Genomic DNA, 21,225 nt, shown 5'->3' on the forward strand with positions numbered 1-21,225 from the left:
AAACAGCAGTAGGGAAGGGGGGGTGGCGACGTTCGTCAGGGCAAAGCAGAAACGAACCCTGGCCTGGCGCCCGGGCAGGTGCCAGGGCTCCCTTAATGCCAAGAGGCACATGGTCTGCTGCTAGGGGTCGCTCGAGACACTCACCGCCTTGGAACGGTAACTTTTGATGCTGTCCACGAATTTCAGCCGCTCCATCTCTTCCCCCTCAAAGCGAAGACCTTCCGGGACACAAAGCAGGGAGGGAGAGGTTACCCCCGTGTGGTTGAGCAGCAGAAGACTAGGAACGGGGCAACTCAGCCAGATGGGCAGGGTATGAATAATAAAATTATTATTTTTAATAAGCCACTCACTGAACAAGGGGTGGATGCCCAGCAGGCTGAAGTCCATTTCCTTGACCCTCTTGATGGACTCGGGCGACGGAGCAGGCCGCGACTTCAGGTACTGCTTCTGGGCATTGTCAGAGACTCGCCGGAGGCTCTGCAGTTCCAGCGAGCGCTCATGGTCTGTCTGAAGCAGGCTCTCTTCATCGTCGATGATGCTCTGGGGGACACGGCCAAAGATGCCGTCTGTGTCTGAAAGGGGGAGGGGAGAGAAAGAGAAGCAGTCAGGGAGCTGTTTCAGGGCCCCTGACAGAGCAATGGGTGGCTACCATAGAAGGGCCTTCTTGGTGGTGGTGCCACAGCTGTGGAATACCATTTCCGCAAGTATTGATATCACTGGAGGGGAGGGGGAGGGAAACTTTTTTTTTTTACCACCACAAAATTTTATGCATACATCCTGCTGTTTTCGTGTAGCATGTAACCAAAAATGTAATGCAAGGGTATAATAAGGTTGTTCATCAAGTGCAGGAGTCGTAAAGGAGAAAAATAGGGTATAAAATTGGGAGGGGAGAGGAGAAAGTGGCAAGACCAGTTCCGGTTGTGTTAGTTCCAGACAAGGCTTTGGAGAGGAAAAGGTTCTCTCCCACTTTCATAATACTAGAAACTCAGACTTGCAACAAATGTTGGAAGATTCAGGACAGGTAAAAGACAGGTAAACTTCTTCCTGCAAGGCTAAAACTCTCTCCCAAAATGATGACCACCAACCTGGATGGCTTTGAAAGAGCATTAGACAAATTTGTGGAGGAGAGGACTTTTGATGATGGCTACTAACCACGAAGGCTATGCTCTCCCCCCTCCACGGTCAAGGGCAGCAATGCTTCTGAATAGCAGTTGCTGAAACAGCAGGCAGGGAAAGCGCTCTTGGATTCAGGTCCTGCTGCTTGCAGGATTTTCCCCAGGCATCTGGGTGGCCACTGTGAGAATAGGATTCTGGACTAGATGGGCCACTGACGTGATCCAGCAGGCTTTTGTAACCTTGGGACTAGGTTATCTAAGAGACCACCTCGCCCCATATATCTATGCCCAGGAACTGCTTTCCTTAGTTGGGACACTGCTGAGAGTACCGTATGCCCCAGTGGTGTGCTCAGTTTGTGCTGGAAACCAGGCTTTTAGTGTTGCAGCTCCAGCCCTCTGGAATGAGCTTCCCACAGAAATCAAGAAGGCGCCCCAACATCACGATATTGAGGAGTCTACTGAAGACTTTTTAAAAAGAATGTGACCTAGTCATTTATGAAATATTAATTGCACAGCTGTAAGGATGCTTCTACTGTTTTTAGAATTTGTAGAAGCGCTTTCAGTTGTTCGGAGAATTTGCATTGGGTCTCCTTTTAACTGTTGTATACTGCTTTGATGGCCCCAGGCAGTAAAGAGATTTATAAATTTGCAAAATGTAACAGAATAAAACATGCACCGTATTGGATGATAGCCCTGTAAGCAGTTGCGGCAGCAACCTTCTTTGACCACTCTATTATACTTGCAATAAAGAAAAATCAATTCCCGAGGGCACGCCTGCTAATTATTGCCATCTAACGAGGGCAGACCTACCTGTAGGCTTCTCGTGAGGGTTGGCAAGGACGAGGGGCCGGCCTAGGAAGAGGTGCAAGTCAAAAACATAGGGGGTCTCATCCGGCGCTACCAGGGAGTAAGCTGTACCACTTCTCCCCGCTCGGGCCACTCTGCCTGGAGAGAACAAAACAGAGAAGAGAAATGTTGGATGGCACAAAAGGTTTGTTTAATCTGTCTTTTAAGCTTGTATCTCCGACCAGTGCTGTAAAAAAGAGTGACCATTTGGGCAAAGCTGAATAGCTATAGAGCCACATGTGTTGCAGTCAAAGGGTCCCAGTCCCTATGCAATTTGACAAATGCTTCCAGTTCCTGGTTGACAGTAGCCAATGGGGGGGGCACTCATAAAAGGCCATGCAAGGTGTATGCTTTGCTATCCAAGCTGCTGTTCCTCCTCTGCACCCAGGCTCTTAAGATCCTGGCCTAGATGAACCAGAAGTCAGAGCCGACTTAAGGCGGCTTTCACAAGTTAAGCTGCGCAAGGTGCCGGACCTCAAGAACTCACCGACACGGTGCAGGAAGAGCTTGGCCTTGGCTGGGAAGCTGTAGTTGACCACATTGTCCAGGAGAGGGATGTCGATGCCCCGGGCAGCCAAGTCGGTGACGATCAGCACCGAGCATTTGCCGTGGATAAACTTGCCCACATTGATCTTCCGCGCTGTCTGGTCCAGGGAGCTGTAGACATGCGTGCAGTTCACACCCTGGGCTGTCAACAGCTGCAGGAGCATCAGTGAGAGGAAGCAAACTGAAGGTCGGCAAGTGAGGAGAAATCAAAAGTATCACTCAAGTTCCCCAGGTGTCCATGGGGTACAGGACAGGACTGAATTGGGAATGGACCTTTAGAACTTCTCCACCCTTTTCTTTAAAAACCCAGCAAGTTTCTAGTCCTCATCGTTTCGAAGAAAATTCATTTTGCTGCCGTGATTCTGTGTTTTTAATAGATATTTTGCATGTACAGTGGTACCTTGCAATATGAAATTAATTCATTCTGTGAGTCACTTCGTATAGTGAAATTTTCATCTTGTGAAGCACGGTTTACCATTTACCCGGTCTACCCATTTAATTAATGCGTTCCTATTCGTCTTGCGAAGCGCGGCCATAGGAAACTTTGTCTTGCGAGATGCCTTGCGCAACGCAAAACGCTTTCGTCTTGCGAGTTTTTCGTTGCACGAGGCATTCGTCTTGCGGGGTACCACTGTACATACAATAAGCCTACAACTTAGGCGGGGGCTATGTACTGGGGATTGCGCCTAAAGCCAAAATCGTGTGTAGTCAAAACACCTTGGTTTCAATGATGGGCGACGATTGCCAAAGTCATTTTTCCTGAAACCCCATTCCTTTTCTATTCTCCCCCCCCCCTTTTTTTGCCAGGTGCCTAAAGTGCATGTGTGTAAGTTGTGGGCCTATTGTGTCCAGATAGTTTTAATTTTATTAGTGTTTAATAACTTTTCAATGACTTTTCCCCCTAAGTTTTGACTTGTTTCTTTTTTATCTGTAAGCCGCCTTGAGTCTGGGAAAAAGGTGAGACATGACGACGACAACAACAACAAGCCATTCTTGTCCAGTGTAGACAATCCAACTTTTTAAAGGAAACCTTAAAAACATAACCATCAAATATGACTGGGGTTATGTGGAGACTCAGCCCCATGTCAGTCCTGTTTAATAGAGGATAATATGCCTACCGATCTGAAATCATTAGTAAGGATCTTGCTGACAGCAGCAACAATTGTGTGAATCGCCATGTGAATGGCCTAACCCTAACCCACCCAAGCTCAAAAAGCTGCATACCTCTTTCAGGTATTCTGTATGATGTTTCGTGGCCACAAAGACAATCGTCTGGTCCTGCGGTCTTACGACCGTCCTCAGCAAGTACAACAGGAGGGCTGGCTTGTCATCAGCACGCACGTGATAGAAAGAAAGCTGTGAGGATGGGATGGGTTAGGTGTTTAATTATCAGTGTCGGTGCCTGCTGAGTTTTCTCCCAGCTTGGAAGGGCCTAGCCCAGTCTTCGCCTATCTTACACCCTCCACCAAATAAGACATTTTTGAGAACTGGAGGATGACAGATTGGCTGAACCAGGGGCTTTTTTCCCCCAGCCAGAACTCACCGAAACTCACTCAAAGTCAACCTAATCTGGTGTAAGGCAGCTTTTTATGCCTCCTTGCAGCTTAGGATATAGATACACACCCACCCACACCCACACCCCTGTTGCACCTGCTCACCAACCCCCACTTACCCACTGCTTGCCAGCCCCTCCACCCTGCCCCATTACATTTCCCCAAAACCCACCATCTCCTCACAGCTAATTCAAGCCCCTGTACAGTCATACCTCGGTTTAAGTACACTTTGGTTTGAGTACTTTCAGTTTAAGTACTCCGCGGACCCATCTGGAACGGATTAATCCACTTTCCATTACTTTCAATGGGAAAGTTTGCTTCAGGTTAACTACTCCGCCGGACTGTCTGGAACGGATTAATCCACTTTCCATTACAGTGGTACCTCGACTTACGAGTGCCTCGACCTCCGAAGGTTTCGACTTCCGGAATCCGCTTACCCGGAAGTATTTTCGCTGCGTGTGAGATCTGCGCATGCGCAAAGCACAAAATCGCAATCTGCGCAAAATGGATGCTTCGACTTCCGAAGTTCCCGACTTACGAAGAGCGCCGCGGAACGGATCGCCTTCGTAAGTCGAGGTACCACTGTACTTTCAATGGGAAAGTTCGCTTCAGGTTAAGTACAGACTTCCGGAACCAATTGTGTACTTAAACTGAGGTACCACTGTATATCTTCTGTGCTCCTCCACCCCTGCTTTATTCAGACCTCCACTGTTGTTTAAAGCCACCATTTAAAAACCTGTCTTCTCATTTGTTCCCTACACACACAAACACACACACGCAAACCCCGAACCCCGAACCCAAGGATGAAAACTGGTGTTTGTTTTACAAGTGCCAAACAATGTTCAAGCTGCCCAAAATAATAAGGATCCGTCAGTACGGCAAAGCCTGCATTTTTGGAAGTCTCTGCCCATTGGTACTGGGGGCAGACGCACAAAACTATACCTTCCTCTCCATCCTCCATTCAGGCAAGGGAGGAGCAATATTAAGGGCACACTCCAGCCAAGCAAAAAATACCCAAGAGAGCTCTCAAGGGCCGCAGTTGGTCACTGGGCCAGAGGTTTCCCCACCCCTGAGTTAGCAGAACCACCAATTTGGCTCAAACAGACTAGAGGAGCAGCAACAGGGAAGCCACACGAATGAACACATGTGCCCCGCTCTCCAAATTCAGCAGATCCCAATGCCAAACTCCCCCCCTTCCCCAAACCGCCCCTTCCAAGATATCCCTGCTTCCTGGTTACCTTGAGCTGCTCGCTCAGCTTGGATTCCACATCCAATCGGATCAACACAGGCTCTGTAAGACCTGTAGAAAGGAAGTTTGGGCAGAGGAGAGGGAATATGATGCTACATCTCGCTCTGGATTTTCCAGATGCTCTCAGCAGGGTGGTTTTGATTTAAATCAAATCGATTTAAATCACTAGTCTGCAAGACTTGATTTAAATCTTCTTCTTCTTCTTTTTTTTTTTTACAGAAAGACTCATTCTTGCTGGTATAATCTTAATACAGTGGTACCTTGACTTCAGGGACCCAGGTGGCGCTGTGGGTTAAACCACAGAGTCTAGGGCTTGCCAATCAGAAGGTCGGCGGTTCGAATCCCTGCAACGGGGTGAGCTCCCGTTGCTCGGTCCCAGCTCCTGCCCACCTAGCAGTTCGAAAGCACATCAAAGTGCAAGTAGATAAATAGGGACCGCTCCGGCGGGAAGGTAAACGGCGTTTCCGAGTGCTGCTCTGGTTCGCCAGAAGCAGCTTTGTCATGCTGGCCACATGACCCGGAAGCTGTCTGCGGACAAACGGCGGCTCCCTCGGCCTATAGAGCGAGATGAGCGCCGCAACCCCAGAGTCGGACACGACTGGACCTGATGGTCAGGGGCCCCCTTACCCTGACTTACGAACGTCTTGACAACCGAATTTTTCGACTTACGAATGGGGGTAATGGCCGCTCGCTTACGAATGTCTCGACATCCGGAAAAAAACCGTGGCAGTTTTAGATAGGGATTTTTCGACTTACGAATTTTTAGATAGGGTTGCTTCGACTTACGAATTTTCCTGTTTCCAATGCATTCCTATGGGAAATCGTGTTTCCAATGGCATTTTTTGACTTGCGAATTCTTCGAGTTACGGAACGAATTAAATTCGTAAGTCAAGGCACCACTGTATTTACAACCAGACAAAGGTTTCATTTTTGGAATAATAAATTTTCAGAGTAGTTTTTACAGTTATATAAAAAATGACTGATTTGGTTATACTATTAGAAATACATAGACCAATAATTATGAAATTATTGTGAGGTTTAATAAGTTAACTGTTTAGATTTGGATAACTTTTCTGCTGTACTTTATTGGAAGAAGAAAAATAATCATTTCCTTAATAACAATTTAAACAATAATGTAACTTAAACAGAAAACTATCTTTCTGTTTTTTTTAAAAAAAATCTGATTTAAAGAAAAAAATCTGATTTAAAGAAAAAAGAATTGATTTTTATTATTGTTATTATTATTTAAATTGATTTTTATCCACCCTGGCTTCATCTCACTCTGGAATGAGGATAAAGATATTTCCCAGATGCTCTCAGCAATCTAGATCAATGGGACTGGAGAATATATTTAAAAGGATTCTCCGACCACTAAAAACAGTCATGAATCCCAGGAAAAGCCGTTTGCTAAGGGTGCTAAGAGACCTCCCCCATTCCCGTCACAGAGCTATGGTTCCCAGAGTGGTTTCACAGTCAATCCCTCTTTCCGGGGAACTGTGAGATTGGGCCTTCCGGTACGCAAAGACAGCACCTGAGACCAGGTCCGTCTCCTTACCGGCTCGAGCAAACTCCACGAGAAGTTTTGGCAGGGTGGCAGAGAAGAGAACGGTCTGGCGGTTCTCGGGCAGCCTCGAGATGATCTCCTGCAGCTGCTCTGCAAAGCCCATCTCAAAGAGCCTGGCAAGGTAAGGGGGAAAAAGCATTTTGAAGAGACACTTAAAGCAAACAGGAGAAGAACAAGCTGTAGGGCAGAGGATCTGAAAAAATATAGCAAGCAAATGCCTGGCTACAGACGTGGTACAGCCCTCCAGATACACATGGTACAGACCCCTCCCCAGAACTGTAGTACTTCAGAGCACCCATTGAGAATCCTTTTTTTAAAAAAACAAAGTGTTCTTCTGTTATATATTTTGGGAAATTGTTTGCTATGTATTTATTGATCAAAGTATTTCTACATCTTCCTCTCACAAAACACTAGGGCAGTTTACAGCAACATTAAGACAGATTTTTTTTGGGGGGGGTGTGGCGCCACTCTGGAAAAAGTTGTTGATTTCCTATACAAAGATGGTTGAAGAACAGGGACAGGGTTGGGATGAGAAGCTATAAGAATATCTTGCAAACCGAAGTTTCATTTTTAAAAAGCCACACACTACGGAAGGAATTTGACGGCAACACATACATCTCACGAGGACAAAGGGCACTTCATTAGAAAGAAAACCTATATAGTTTTAAAGGGTAGCCTTCATCAACTCTCCAGATATTTTGGACTACAACTCCCATAAACCCCAGCCAGCTAATCTTGGAATCTGAATTATTTTGGCTCAAAAATTCCTTTTCCACACAGGGGGTACACACACCACCAAGAAAACTGAAAAGCCAAAACTGCCCACAGAAACACGGCTGTCACTAGGCTCCTCTTCCCTAAATGGAAGAACCAAGCAATATAGATCAGAGGCAGGATATCTGCTTTGCATGCAGAAGGTCCCAGGTTCAATCCCCAGCATCTCTAGGCAGGACTAGCAGAAACCCTGCTCCGATATTCTTAATAGCTCAGTCAGTAGAGTGTGAGACTCTTGATCTCAGGGCTGTAAGTTCGAGCCCCACGTTGGGCAAAAAGTTTGCAAGGGGTTGGGCTAGATGACCCTCGTGGTCCCTTCCAACTCTACAAATCCAGGAGAGTTGCTGCCTATCACTGTGGACAATATTGAGCTAGATCAGGGCCCCCCAGACTTACCCGGCTTTGGGCCAGTGCCCGCCGCGTCGATCGCGCGGCAGGCCGGAGGGCGGGGGAGTGCACGCACACACTTACTGTCGCGGTGGCGCGCTTCCAGGTCGGAAAAAATCACCGAAAATCGTTTGTGCGCATGCGTATGGGCCTCCCCTGACCCGGAATTGCACCGGAAATGACCTCTTCTGGGTCGGGAGAGGCCCATACGCATGCGCACAAACGATTTTCGGCGATTTCCCCCCGATCTGGAATTGCGCCGACCGCGCTGCGTGCCGTTAGAGCAGGCGGCGGCAGCGGGCGGTGGGGGTCGTCGCGGGCCGGATTGGGAGGCCAATTGGGCCGCATCTGGCCCGCGGACCGTAGTCTGGGGACCCCTGAGCTAGATGGACCAGGAGGCTGACTCAGTATAAGGGAAGTTCAGTGGTTAGAGCATCTGCCTTGCATGCAGAGGATCCTTAGTTCTGTGCCCAATGGCATCTCCGGGTAAAACTGGGAAACGTTTCCTGTCCTAAATCCTGGACAGCCACTGCCAATCAGAGTAGACGATATTGACCTAGATGGATCGAAGGCCTGTCTCAGCAGAAGCTGGCTTCCTACATTCCTGTTTCCAAATGCTGTGGCCTGATCGCCTGCCCGGAAAAATAGGCCCTCCCCCAAGTGGCCAGGAACTCACCTGTCTGCTTCGTCAAAGACCACATATTCCACACTCTGCAGCTTGAGCTTCATCTCCATGGCCACATGCATCAGTCGGCCAGGAGTTGCAATAATTCTGCGGGAGGCAAGCAAAGGACACAGTGGTTGCTTGGGGCAAGGGGAGGGCACAGCCGTCAGCTGCCTACCTGTGAGGGATCCACTGAGCCACAAAGGGCCAGCTCTCACTGAAGTTATCAGCGTGCCTTGACTGCACAAGTTCAGGATGCACGTCAGTGTTAGAAATTAGCCAGGCGCGTTTTGCTACTGGCGCGGGTCGAATGGCGACCACGTGGAGGTCTCTGGGTGCCGACATCTGAATCCGGCTGGCCCCACCAGCTTGCTTAAGCAGGTCAGCAGAAGAGCTCATTTACTGAATTTATAGTCTGCCTTTTTCTCCAAGGAGTACAGGTGAAACTCGGAAAATTAGAATATTGTCGAAAAGTGCATTTATTTCAGTAACGCAACTTAAAAGGTGAAACCAATATATGAGATAGATGCATGACATGCAAAGCAAGATGTGTCAAGCCTTTATTTGTTGTAATTGTAATTATTTGTCGTTAGGCGGGTCAATTATAAATGGAATGCAATTAATGAAATGGAATAGCGATGTTTATTTTTGTATTATAGTAACTATTTGTTTTATTACTGTGGAATTTCCAAAAGAAAGCATTTGCAAAAATTAAAATAAAAAATAATAAGTTGCATTACTGAAATAAATGCACTTTCGACAATATTCTAATTTTCCGAATTTCACCTGTAAATGAGTCACCCCCCTCCTCAGTTAAGCCCTATAATGACCCTGTGAGGCAGGGTTAAGAGCCTGTGACTGACTCCACGGTCGCCCAGCAAGGCTCAAGACTGAGAGGGGATTTGAACCCTGATCTCCCAGGTCCTAGTGCAGTGATAGCGAACCTATGACACGCGTGTCAAACGTGACACGCAGAGCCCTCCCTGCTGGCACGCGCCCCATCGGCCCATTCGCGCTGTTGTTGTTGCCCCATTTGTTCTCCTGCTCCTCCTACAGCTTGTCTCCGCTACAGCTTGTCTCCACTGTTAAAACCCGGATCCTTTGTTGTTGTTGTTAACCTTTCTGTGCTGTTTTTTTTCTGGCGCTTTGGCAGACTATGATTGGGTGTAACAGCGTGTAAGAGCAAATGTGCCTGCACAATGTCGATAAGAAGGGAATTCTGCAGGGTTTGGTTACAAGTTCAAAAAAATACTGCATTGTACCTGTGCCTGCCCGGCAGATCGAAATGGGCTGATACAAAACCTTGTTATGGGAGAGGCATCAGGATGAATGAAAGGGGCACTCAGGAGGCCTGTCAAAACAAGCCCCTTGTTTCCTAGTCACCAGCCCAAGATATTAGACTTACACAATGCTTTTTTTCCTTTAAAAAATGTTTAGGGGTGTACTCTCATTTTGACTCCAGAAAAATCACCATTTTATAGTTCAAATCGGGAAAAATAAATTCAGTGAATGGACAAAAGTACGAAGATTCACAAAATGTTTAGGGGTATGTGTGCCCCTGCATCTCCCCAGAAAAAAAAGCACTGGACTTACATATCAGGGTTTTCATGCAGAGCTGCAAACTGGTCTTCCATCCTGAAAGAAAGGAGAGGCGGATGGCAAATTTAGTTTTAGAGAAAGCAGGAAAACCTCCCTGTGCCACCCCCCTTTTGTGCCTAACCTTGGCTGCCACACTGAGATCTTACGTCACATCTTTTTTAAAAAAAATAAATAAATATTTTTTTATTACATATAGCAATATGTTAGAAAGGACAATGGCTTGCCTACTTAACACCATATGGTCCACAACTTCAGAAACAAAATGTATTGCTGCAACGGCACTTTTAAGCATCAACACTGGATATTAATTTTTATTTATTTAGATTTCCTAGTCAGCAATCAACTTTACGGAAGGCTCACTCCCTGGAGAGGCAGGGGGATGAGTTACAATGCTGAATCAGATGGACCACAAGGCCACAGTCACGCCATATGTTTAAAGCATATGATACTACTTTAAACAGTCATTACTTCCCTCCCTCCAAGGATTCTGGGAGTTGTAGTTTGCTCAGGCTGAGTGTCAGTAAAGGTAAAGGGACCCCTGACCGTTAGGTCCAGTCACGAACGAATCTGGGCTTGGGGCGCTCAGCTTGCTCTATAGGCCGAGGGAGCTGGCGTTTGACCGCAGACAGTTTCCGGGTCATGTGGCCAGCATGACTAAGCCGCTTCTGGTGAACCAGAGCAGCGCACGGAAACACTGTTTACCTTCCCACCAGAGTGGTACCTATTTATCTACTTGCACTTTGACGTGCTTTTGAACTGCTAGGTGGGCAGGAGCTGGGACCGAACAATGGGAGATCACCCCGTCGTGGGGATTCAAACCGCCGACCTTCTGATCGGCAAGCCCTAGGCTCAGTGGTTTAGACCACAGCACCCCCCACATCCCCTCTGAGTGTCATTAGGAAACTCTTATTCCCCTTCCCAGAGCTACAATTCCCACAATGGTTTAACAATCAATCCTTCTACTCTGGGGACTGTAGTTCTGTGTAAGGGAATAGGGGACCTCTTAACTACTCAGCACCCATAATGAACTACAGTTCCCAGGATTCCTCGGGGGAAGCCGTGAATGTTTCAAGTGGCATTATAGCGCTTCAAACATATGTTGTGAATGTGGCCTTGGTTCTTCAACAACGTGACTGCCTGCGAGGCTTAAACATGGGGCAGGTCAAAAATCTTTGTGTGTGTGTTTTTAATGTCAAACTTACTTGTCTCCTCCAAGGATCAGGGCTGTTTTCAGGCCTGTGTATCGGCCAAGCTGTAGTGGGAGGGGAAAAGAGTTTTTAAAAACCCAGTCAAAATCTTGCATTTCGTCCCAAGATATCCTCCCAGCTCTCTAATAACCAAAAGAAAGCCAGGGACTTGATGAGCCTAATACTTGAACAGGCCCACTTTCGCTTGACCCCAAGCCCTCTGAGGAATCCTGCTAAACTCGCAACAAAATCCTGTGGCGGTATGTTCCTCTGGTCAATTGCACATTGTCCATAGATCTCTGCAGCCTCAGAGGGCTTCACCGGCTGCATCCAGACATCAGGCTTATAGCATTCATTTTGCTGGTTCTACTGCATGAACTTCTCCCCTGTCTTCTAACCCTTTTGCACTGCAGCACCTGATGAGTTATAGAACTGCGGCTTTTCGGTTAATATACCGCCATGTAGTGCTAGAGTTTTAAACAACAAAGACTGCAGTCAAATTTAGTATAATTTAAAAATTTAGTATAATTAGGCATAATTGGAATGTTTCCTTTAATTGGAATTGTATAATTAATTTGGATTTGTGATATAAAGTGTAATTGGGAATAATTTCAATGTGATTTGATGTTGTTTAATTGGAAAACCTAATAAAAATTATTTACAAAAAAAAAAACCCCACAAAGACTGGAATAACGGCTCCATTTTTTTTTTAATGAAACTGCAACTCGAAAAAACTCCTACAATTTCCCAAGCGAACAGGGTTGCAAGCAGATTTTTTTTCCTGGGAAACAACATGGATATGAACATTCATTTTACATTAGTATTTTTATTATTTATTAAATTTCTACACCACTCTTCATCCGAGGATCCCAGGGCAGTTAACAATATAAAAACGCAAAAATAAATAGCATAGTAACAACCAAAAACAACAACCCCCAAAACCACCTGTAAGAGAGAGAGGGCTTGCAGAGAGCAGCCCACTCTGCTTACTTCTTCCAGCTGGGAGAGCAGCAGCGAGAGCAGCAAGTCTGGGAGGGAAAACCAGGAACAGGAAGTGGTAAAGAAGGGTCCAGGGCTCTGCAGAGTCCTGGAGGCTCAGCTCCAGGCTGGGAGCAGGGAAGCAGGGGCGGAGCTAGCTTCAGCAGGGGCTGGAAGGTAGAACGGCACCTCAGGAGCCTGGTTTGGGACCACGGAGGACCCGTAGAGCAAGGAAGAGGGGCGTTTGGATGCCCAGTCTTAAAAGGGGGGGGTCAGAGCCCACGAGATGCCATTGCGGGCTTCTGCCCCATGCAGAGCAGACATGATTTGTGACTTCTCACCACTGTATATAGCATGCACAATAAAACTCTGAAAATCCAGAGGATGTGTGGAGTGCTTACTCGGGAGTAGCCAACACCCTTCTGTGACACCACCATTTAAAAGACCTTAGACTGGCTAATTAGCCAAAGGCCTGGGAGAAGAGGAATGTTTTTGCCTGGTTCGTAACTATATGTGGGAATTAACAAGTAAGCAACTGTGGGGGGAATGCAGTAAAGCATTGCCTAAATGCAGCTAGTACAAAGGCTTCTAAGCAGGCACCCCCAAACGTTGGCCCTCCAGATGTTTTGGACTACAATTCCCATCTTCCCTGACCACTGGTCCTGTTAGCTAGGGATCATGGGAGTTGTAGGCCAAAACATCTGGAGGGCCGCAGTTTGGGGATGCCTGCTTCTAAGCAACCAAAACGGTTTCTGCCACTCTTGAGTCCCATCTGAACGACATCAAGCAACACGAAGGCTAATAATATATTGACAATATATTCATCTAACACTATCAAACTGTTTCAAAATTCATAAACAGAAGACATGTAATATGTGCAGGGAGTCACAAAGAAAGAAGAGTCAGGTAACTATTCCATAAGCAGAATGCTTAAAAGGCTTTGAAGACTCTCGAGTCCCAGCCATCCCTCCCCCCCATCTTTGGATTACCTCCTTGGTAAACTTGAGGGTCTGCAAGGCAAGTTCTCTGGTCGGAGAGAGGATAAGAGCCCGTGCGCCAGTCTTGGCACTGTGCAGCTTCAGCTTCTCAAACATGGGAATGAGGAAACAGGCCGTCTTTCCGCTGCCCGTCCTCGCCATCGCCACCACATCCTTGCCGTCCAGGATCACGGGGATGGTCTGCAAAACAAAGCCGATTCAAGAGTGGAGGGCAGGGGAAATCGAACGACAGCAGCAAACCTGAAGTCAGGGGCTGTGCGAACGGCGGCTCTCCAAGAGGATGAGGAATCTCCTCACATCCCTCAGAACCCTTAACTGCAATGCAAAATTCGGAGGGGGCCTAGGAAACACAAAACCAAGTTTACATGCAAAATGTCATGAAGATAATGATGAAAAAACAACTTGATTGTCCCCCATATTGCAGGTTTTGGGCTGAGGGGAAGGAGACCTAGAGAGAGAGAGATCTGAATAAAATTTCATAATATTGTAGAGTTGGAAGGCGGAGCAAGCTTTTTTTTCTCCTGCTCCATAGGATAGGACTTGCACCAATGAGTTCATGTTGTAATAAAGGAAATTCTAACTAAATAATAATAATAATATTTATACCCCACCCATCTAGCTGGGTTGCCCCTAAATATCAGGAAAAACTTTCTGATAGTAAGAGCTGTTTTGACAGCAGATTGGCCTCCCTTGGAGGGAAGTGGACTCTCCTTCATTGAAGGTTTTTAAACAGAGGTTGGATAGCCATTTGTCACAGATGCTTTAGTTGACATTCCTGCATTGTAGGGGGTTGGGAGTAGATGACCTTTGGGGACCTTTCATAAAATCATAGAATTGTAGGGTTGGAAGTGACCCTGAGGGTCATCTGGTCCAACCCCCTGCAATGCATGAACAGCATATTTCTAAAGCAAAAATGAAGAGACTGGCTTAGACTTGATGTCCGATCCAGCACAGCATTTCCTGGGTCCTCACCTTCCTCTGGATGGGAGTCGGTATTTTGTACCCTTTCTTCATGATTCCTTTGAACACAGGGTAGCCCAGACCTAAGGGAGAAAACAGTTAACTGAGATTCACCATTATTTTAAAATCTGGAGCGTAGGGCAGGGAGGACGCTGGACCAGATGGGTCTGATCCAGAACCCACGACCCATACAAAAACCTTAAAAAGACCAACCCACCTAGGAGAGTGGAGGGCACTTTGCTGAGCGCCGCCTCAAACCTTGGTCTGGCCCCTGCTAGTATACAAGAACAGCCGATTTTGTAACATTAAAAAAGCTCTCCCTCACTCACCCATGGACTGAAAGCCCCCTGATTTCTTCTTTTTCTTGTTCTGGGCCCGAACCATTTCCTGGGTGTCTAGCTCGACATCAGAAGTGCAATCCGATGCCGGAAAAGCTGGAACCGGCATCTCATAGTCCTTTGAACCACACCAAAAAAGAAAGAGAGAGAGTTAGAATACAGAGCAGCAACAGGAAGAACCAACGCCGAGTGGGCTATAACCCAGAGTTTTCTCCGCCCTGTATTATCCTCACAACAACCCAGTGAGGTAGGTTAGGCTGAAGAGCTGTTTTGTTTGTTTCTGGCAAAGAGTTGCTTTGCAATTTTCTTACCATTCGCGTCCCAACTTCTTCTCAAAGGATGGCTCTGCCTCGCCTTATTTCATCCTCACAACAACCATGCGAGGCAGGCTAGACTGAGTGGGGATTTGAACCCATGGCCTACCAGGTCTTAGTCCGACACTCTAGCCCAAGCATGGCCAAACTTGACCCTCCAGCTGTTTTGGGACTACAGCTCCCATCATCCCTAGCTTACAGGACCAGTGGTCAGGGATGATGGGAATTGTAGGGCCAAGTTTGGCCATGCCTGCTAGCCACTATACTGGCCCCAGGCTCCCGATCCTTGCCTAAAGCCCCGGAACCTGTGAAGGGAGGGTCTCTCCCGCTTACCTGCTGCTCGTCCAGGTCCCGATCCTTGCACCGCCGCTGCCTTTTCCTCCGCCGCCCCGTGGCCTGGGCAGGAGCCATGGGAGAAGCGCCGCAAACAACCTCCCGGCCGAAGAAGTTACTCCGGATCCAGGAAGGCAGGGAGCCACGTGCGTCGAATGGGCGGGGCCCCGGTGATCGGAGGCGGGACATCCATTAAACCCCGCCTCTTTTCCATAGCAAGCGCTCCAGGAGTGGCTGGCTTTTCTCTGCCACTCACGGCTTGGAGGTCAGGCTCTTTAGAGATAAAAAGGGTAGATCAGCTGATTCCGTGTCTTGAGGAAGAACCTCCGGGTTAAGTTAGAGCGCCGCGTTTATTTGTTAGTTTTAAACGCAAGAATTTGATGAAATGGGCTCTGGCCCATGAAAGCTTTCGCCATAATAAAGTGTCAGGGCAGATCCACACCGTATATTGAAAGTACATGGAAGATCCTGCACACATTTAAAGAGCATGCCTTCCTTTATTTTATTTTATTTTATCAAAGCATATATGACCCCCAGCATGGGAACTGTAGTTTTCACCTCACGGAGCTAGAATTTCAGCACCCTTAACGAACGACAGTCCCCATAATTCTTTAGGAGAAGTCAGGCGCTTTAAATATGCGTTAGATGCGCTTTAAATGCCCACTGTGGTCTTTATGAATCAGATACGCAAAACTTTATTGTTTGCTTTTCTGCAACAGACCAAGGCTGCAAATCCTAATCCCGTTTACCCATGAGTAAGCCCATACTGAATTCACTAGGGATTACTTCTGAGTAGACACGGATGGTTGAGACTGCAGTGTTAAGACGGCTACTCATCTGCAAACTTCACGCTGCGGAAGTGAGAGGTGGTACTCATAGAAATCAATGGAGGGTTGCTCACGATAGCCCTGGAAAGGTGTTGGCATTGCACTTTAGACCTGAGGCTGAGGCTGCTCAAAATCCTGCCCAACGTTGCAGCCAAGGCCAATATCTGTAGAGACTGATTTCCTCCTAGCCCAAACCCAGCGAGCATTGCATTTATAAGGCTTCTTTCAGCACTATTGGTCTGTATGTATTAATATTGCAGGTTAACTTAAAAATAAAAAAAATAAAATTCCACGTTTCAGAAGACAGGAGAAAAACTGGGAACTCCTGATGGTACTGCTACAAGAAAGTGGAGGGGAAGGCGGCAAATCCTGTCCAATTACACATGCCCATCAAACTCTAAAGCCCTACATTTCTCCGGGGATTTTTATGCGACGTTTTTCCTTCCTGTCTAAAAGAGGTGGGTGTCTTGAGCAAGCGGAAGCCGCTTTAGATTGTGAGTCAATCGATTCATTCTCCTCTTGGAAGTCCCTGTCCCCTCCGTAAAATGGTTTCGCCCAGTCCGCTTCTCCCCCCCCCGCAAGGAGGCACAGTCTCCACAGTTTTCATTTTACATTTGGGGTTCCGAAGTGAAACTCGTAAGTACTGGAGTCTGGAGAGGAAGCATATTGGTGATGAGAGGCGATTACATGAATCAATATTTTGAGGCGGAATGAAAGGCAGTTTCTCGCTGCAGTGCTTTGAAATAATATTTCTACACCAACGGTGGTTGGGCTCTACGTTTGCGTTTCTGGCTGCGAATGGGAACCGGAAAGGAAAGGTCCGTATTGACCTCTTTGCTCAGGCATTTCTTTGGTTGTTTGATGTGCTGGGGTCCGGGGAGAAGAAAGGAACGGCAAGCAGAACGAGGAGGAAAGCTGCAAATCCGTAAGTCTAGGAGGGGAAGCGACCAGGTTTGCGGGGCTCGTGCCCGGTTGCAGAAATGTGCATTCTTTCATGCAAATTGCTGCTTCGTCTTCCGCAACTGCATTTTGCATTCAGAGCGGGCTGTGATACTTGCGTCTCCCAGGGAAGCGAGATCCAAACAACGCAGACAGCAGAGGGCAGTTAGACTGCTCGATCCTATGTCTGCTTCTCGGAAAGCAAGCCCCGCTTGATTTTGACGGAGCATACCGTACTTCCAAGCGTGAGTGACTTGGGAGTCTTCTGCTGGAAGATTCAGGGCAGATGAAAGAAAACCCCTATTCAGGCAGTGCAGAGTTAAACTACGGAACTCCCTCCCACAGGAGGCAGTGATGGTCACCAACTTGGATGGCTTTAAAAGAGGATTGGACACCCCCACATATATTAAGTAAAATAGAAACATCGTCACCTGACCTCCCCATCTCCCCCCCATCTACTTCCGTCCCCCTCTTTCTTCCCAATGTCTCAACAAATGAAACCGATTTGTAAAAATGTTACGAGAGAGATTGCATATATTTCTGTAAATCAAGAAAACCTTTAATAATAATAATAATAATAATAATAATAAAGAAGACACCTGAAAACCGGATTGGACAAAATTTGACGAGAGAAGGCTATTGATGGAAACTGGGCAATGCTACTAGCAGTGCTTCCAAATACTGTACCAATTGCTATGAAACCCAGAAAGGATGAGTTGATCCCACTTGTGGGTTTCCCATAGAGGCATCTACTTGTGGCCGCTGTGAGAACAGGATGCAGGATGCTGGACTAGATGGGCCATCCACATAGCTGTCAAGTTATCCCTTTTTTTAAGGGATTTTCCCTTATGCTGAATAGGCTTCCTCGCGAGAAAAGGGAAAACTTGGCAGCTATGGCCATCCATCGGCCTGATCCAGCCGGCTCTTCTTAGGTTCAGTGTAGTGTAGTAGTTAAAGCGTGTCAGACTAGGACCTGGGAGACTGGGGTTCAAATCCCTGCTCAGCCGCAAAACCTGGGTGGGTCACAGTCTTCTCCGTCTAACCTACCTCATAGGGTTGTGGGGATTAATCAGGAGGAACACAACTGTGTTCTACCACTTTGACCTCCTTGGAGGAAAGGTGGGGTACAGAAGAATAAGCACAACAAATCTCTGCCGAAAACTCATTCTAAGCAACTCTTCATATCAAGTCGGAGGGTTGAATTTGAACTGGCCTGTTAAATTTCTGCCTCTTGCGAGACTTTTAAGGAGCCTTTTAGCTCGCAAGGTGTAATTTGTGTCTAAATCCTACAAGTCCTCTCTATTTTGGCCCTCAGGACTTTCCCCAGGCCACATCCTGCATTTGCCCTGGTTGAAACTGTGTCCTCCAACTCTGATCAGGCCACTTTTTTGCCTGGATGGATGATTAAGAGGTGAGCTAGCCTATTGACATTGACATCCATTGCCCCAACCCATTTTTGGCTCTGGCCCTGCCCACCACTGCCATGCGGCCCCTGGAAGTTCAGGGATATTTATTTATTGCAAGTTGTGTGTCCTTGTTTCTCAATTTGATCCTTTTACATGGTTTTGCACGTCGTGTGGTATTTTATGCATTGTGACTCGCCATCATTTTTATTGAGTTTAGTAATTATTTGTTGTAAGCTGTTTAATTACTATTTGCTGATATTTAATTTTACCATTTACTAATATACTCTAACGGATTATCGGAATATTGCTTTATTTGATATAAGCTTATTTTAAAGTTATTGTGACTTTCTTTTTGGTATTGGTCCAGATTGCTATTACGGGTGAGATCTTTGCTGTCAATTTTCTTGTTTGTTCAGCTTGTGAACCGCTTGTGTATTGTAATATAGAAAGGCGATATACAAATTAAAAGTGAAATGAAATGCCAAGATGGCGAAATGTGTCCTCACTTCTGCTCTACCCTTTCAGTCTGCCTTGTGAATTCTTGCTTCATTCAGATCTTGCTTATGAGCCTCTAAGTCTCCTGCAATCCTGGATGGCAGGGCCTGACCCTGCGTGGCTTAACCGGATCCATGAAGGCATCTGCTGAGCTGGGGATCCAGCCCTGCCAGTTCCAACGCAGTGGGAGGAGAGGCTACAGGGTCACAGCCAAAGCCTCCTACGTGGACGAGTCGCTTTTCGGCAGCCCTGCAGGACGACTGAACGCCAGAGCAGAGTTTGACCCACCGTGGGTGTGTAAGAACGCTAGTTCTCCGCGACCCCTTTTGTGGAGTCCCAAGACGACACAATGGGAGGTGGACACCAGCCCCTCGACAGCCGCTCCGCCCACCAGCACTCCGAGAAAGGGAAATAAATACAGGTAGGGGAGGTTTTGAAGCTCTGACAGCCAGCAAAAGTGAGATTGCCCTAGCAGGTTATTAATGTATTTATATCCTGCCTTTCCTCCAAGGAGCACAACCTGGCACAAGAACAGTTGTGTCCGCCCCCTTATTTTACCCTCCCAACAATTGGCGGGGCAGGCCTATTTTCTTCAGCCTTGGGCCCCCAGATGTCCGTGATGGAATGTCAGTGCCAGTACTGGTGTAGCAGTTAGTGGTGTCAGACAAGAACCTGGGAGATCAGGGTTCGAATCCCCCCACTCGGCCAGGAAGCTCACTAGGTGTGTGATCTTGGGCCAGTTAGGGTCTCAGCCTAACCTGCTTGGCAGGGTTGTTGTGGGGAACTAAATGAGGAGTGGGTGGGGATAAAAATGCAATAAAGCTCCTGGGATAAAAATGCAATAAATAAGTAACAATCGCCCCATCATCCCTGACCATTGAGGGTAATGGGAGTTAGTAGAGCAACACCTGGAAAACCAAGGTTGAAGAATGCTGGGTTAGGCTGAGAGACTGTGGCTGGCTCAAGGTCATGCAATACTGCAAAAAAGAAAAGGGGGAAAAAGACTATGCCCTGATGTCGTCCCCCCCCCCCCAATTTAATAAATGAGTAATTTATCTTAAGATTTGTCCCGATATTGACTTATGAGGCCCTTGTTTGTGTGCCTCCTCCATGAGGGTTGCAAAACCAGAATGGGTCTTTTCTGCAGTGGCTCCCCGTTTGTGGAATGCTCTCCCCTGGGAGGTTCCCCTGGCGCCTTCATTATACACCTTTAGGTGATAGGCAAAAACGTTCCTCTTTAAACCAGGCCTTTGGCTGATTGACATCCAATGCTCTTTAAAAATGTGTTGGGGAGGGAGGGATTATTGGGTTATTCTTGTTCTTTGTTTTTCTTTTATTACGGTATTTATTTTGTGTTTTTATATTGTGATTTTATGTTGTGAACCGCCCTGAGACTTACGGGTTTAGGGCACTATACTACTACTACTACTACTACTACTACTACTACTACTACTATTAATACCCCACCCATCTGGCTGGGTTGCCCCAGCCACACTTTATGCATGGTAATAACTTTGTGGTGCTTAGAATGATTTCTCTAGGTGTGGCTCCTGTTGGCAGTAAGCATCTCTCTCTCTTTCTCTCCCCCCTCATCTCTAAATGAAGGCTAAAAAGTCACACCCCATCCTACTGCGATGAGACCCTGTTTGGGCCAAAGCCAGGGGGTCGGGAGCAGGCGACTCCCTGGATGATGAAGGGGGAAGTGGCTAAGCTCCGCCCTTTGCTTTTGACTCCGCCTTCTGCTGTGAGGGACCAGCCAGTCCTTTCCCCTCGTCCGAAGGACACGCCGCTGACAGCCTTCCATCGGGAGACACCGGACACCCAGGGCAAAGAGGCATTTGGAACCTGGCGTGGAGGAGAAAGTTCTGCTTTGGGGCACCCCGAGAACCGCTTAGATGCAGACACCCGGGACTTTCTGGGGCGGGCGCCCCGCCAGCCTGTTATCCAGCTGTATAAAACTTCTGAGGGTTCCCAGGCCTACCTAAGCAAGCCAAGGACAAGTATGGAGCAGGATCACCAATGCTCAGGGGCTTCCCCAAGGTCTCTGCCTAGACCACGTTCCAATAATTTGTCCGGGTTGTCATCTGCCAGGGTCATAAAAGCTACAAGCTCATGTAAGCCCAGGCCGCCTTGGAAATAAATAAATTAAAAGA

At 47.2% G+C, this 21,225-nt stretch overlaps 2 protein-coding genes across 4 annotated transcripts in view; one reads left to right on the forward strand and one right to left on the reverse strand.

The window, feature by feature from the left end:
* Positions 1-15,609, reverse strand: part of DDX54 (DEAD-box helicase 54) — a 24,286-nt gene extending 8,677 nt beyond the window's left edge. Inside the window, exons 1-14 of the mRNA XM_035098505.3 lie at positions 15,406-15,609; positions 14,750-14,876; positions 14,433-14,503; positions 13,452-13,640; positions 11,500-11,549; positions 10,292-10,333; positions 8,711-8,806; positions 6,865-6,986; positions 5,299-5,360; positions 3,732-3,863; positions 2,449-2,659; positions 1,926-2,060; positions 351-572; positions 145-218 (exon numbers count right to left, since the gene is read on the reverse strand). Coding sequence (XP_034954396.2) covers positions 145-218; positions 351-572; positions 1,926-2,060; positions 2,449-2,659; positions 3,732-3,863; positions 5,299-5,360; positions 6,865-6,986; positions 8,711-8,806; positions 10,292-10,333; positions 11,500-11,549; positions 13,452-13,640; positions 14,433-14,503; positions 14,750-14,876; positions 15,406-15,594 — 1,722 coding nt within the window. The 5' untranslated portion in view covers positions 15,595-15,609. The remainder of the gene's footprint in view (positions 1-144; positions 219-350; positions 573-1,925; positions 2,061-2,448; positions 2,660-3,731; positions 3,864-5,298; positions 5,361-6,864; positions 6,987-8,710; positions 8,807-10,291; positions 10,334-11,499; positions 11,550-13,451; positions 13,641-14,432; positions 14,504-14,749; positions 14,877-15,405) is intronic.
* Positions 15,610-16,848: 1,239 nt separating this feature from the next.
* Positions 16,849-21,225, forward strand: RITA1 (RBPJ interacting and tubulin associated 1). 3 transcript variants are annotated; one of them, XM_088659671.1, is made up of 4 exons: positions 17,067-17,157; positions 18,487-18,582; positions 19,132-19,493; positions 20,678-21,225. In XM_088659671.1, the coding sequence occupies exons 3-4, from the start codon at positions 19,207-19,209 to the stop codon at positions 21,210-21,212; spliced, it is 822 nt and encodes a 273-aa protein (XP_088515797.1). In that variant the 5' UTR covers positions 17,067-17,157; positions 18,487-18,582; positions 19,132-19,206; the 3' UTR covers positions 21,213-21,225. The 3 variants fall into 3 exon arrangements, with proteins under 3 accessions (XP_034954400.1, XP_034954397.1, XP_088515797.1); XM_035098509.3 differs by lacking the exon at positions 18,487-18,582 and having other exon boundaries at positions 16,849-17,157; positions 19,103-19,493; XM_035098506.3 differs by lacking the exon at positions 18,487-18,582 and having other exon boundaries at positions 16,849-17,157.

Source organism: Zootoca vivipara, chromosome 16 (assembly GCF_965207765.1).
Source record: "Zootoca vivipara chromosome 16, rZooViv2.hap1.1, whole genome shotgun sequence".
NCBI lineage: Eukaryota > Metazoa > Chordata > Lepidosauria > Squamata > Lacertidae > Zootoca > Zootoca vivipara.

Excerpts from the sequence above, each read along its gene's own strand:
- RITA1 (XM_035098509.3), top strand. The coding sequence starts at position 19,207 with ATGAAGGCATCTGCTGAGCTGGGGATCCAGCCCTGCCAGTTCCAACGC. Across the intron at positions 19,494-20,677 it reads AGAAAGGGAAATAAATACAG|GCTAAAAAGTCACACCCCAT; the intron begins GTAGGGGAGGTT and ends CTCTAAATGAAG.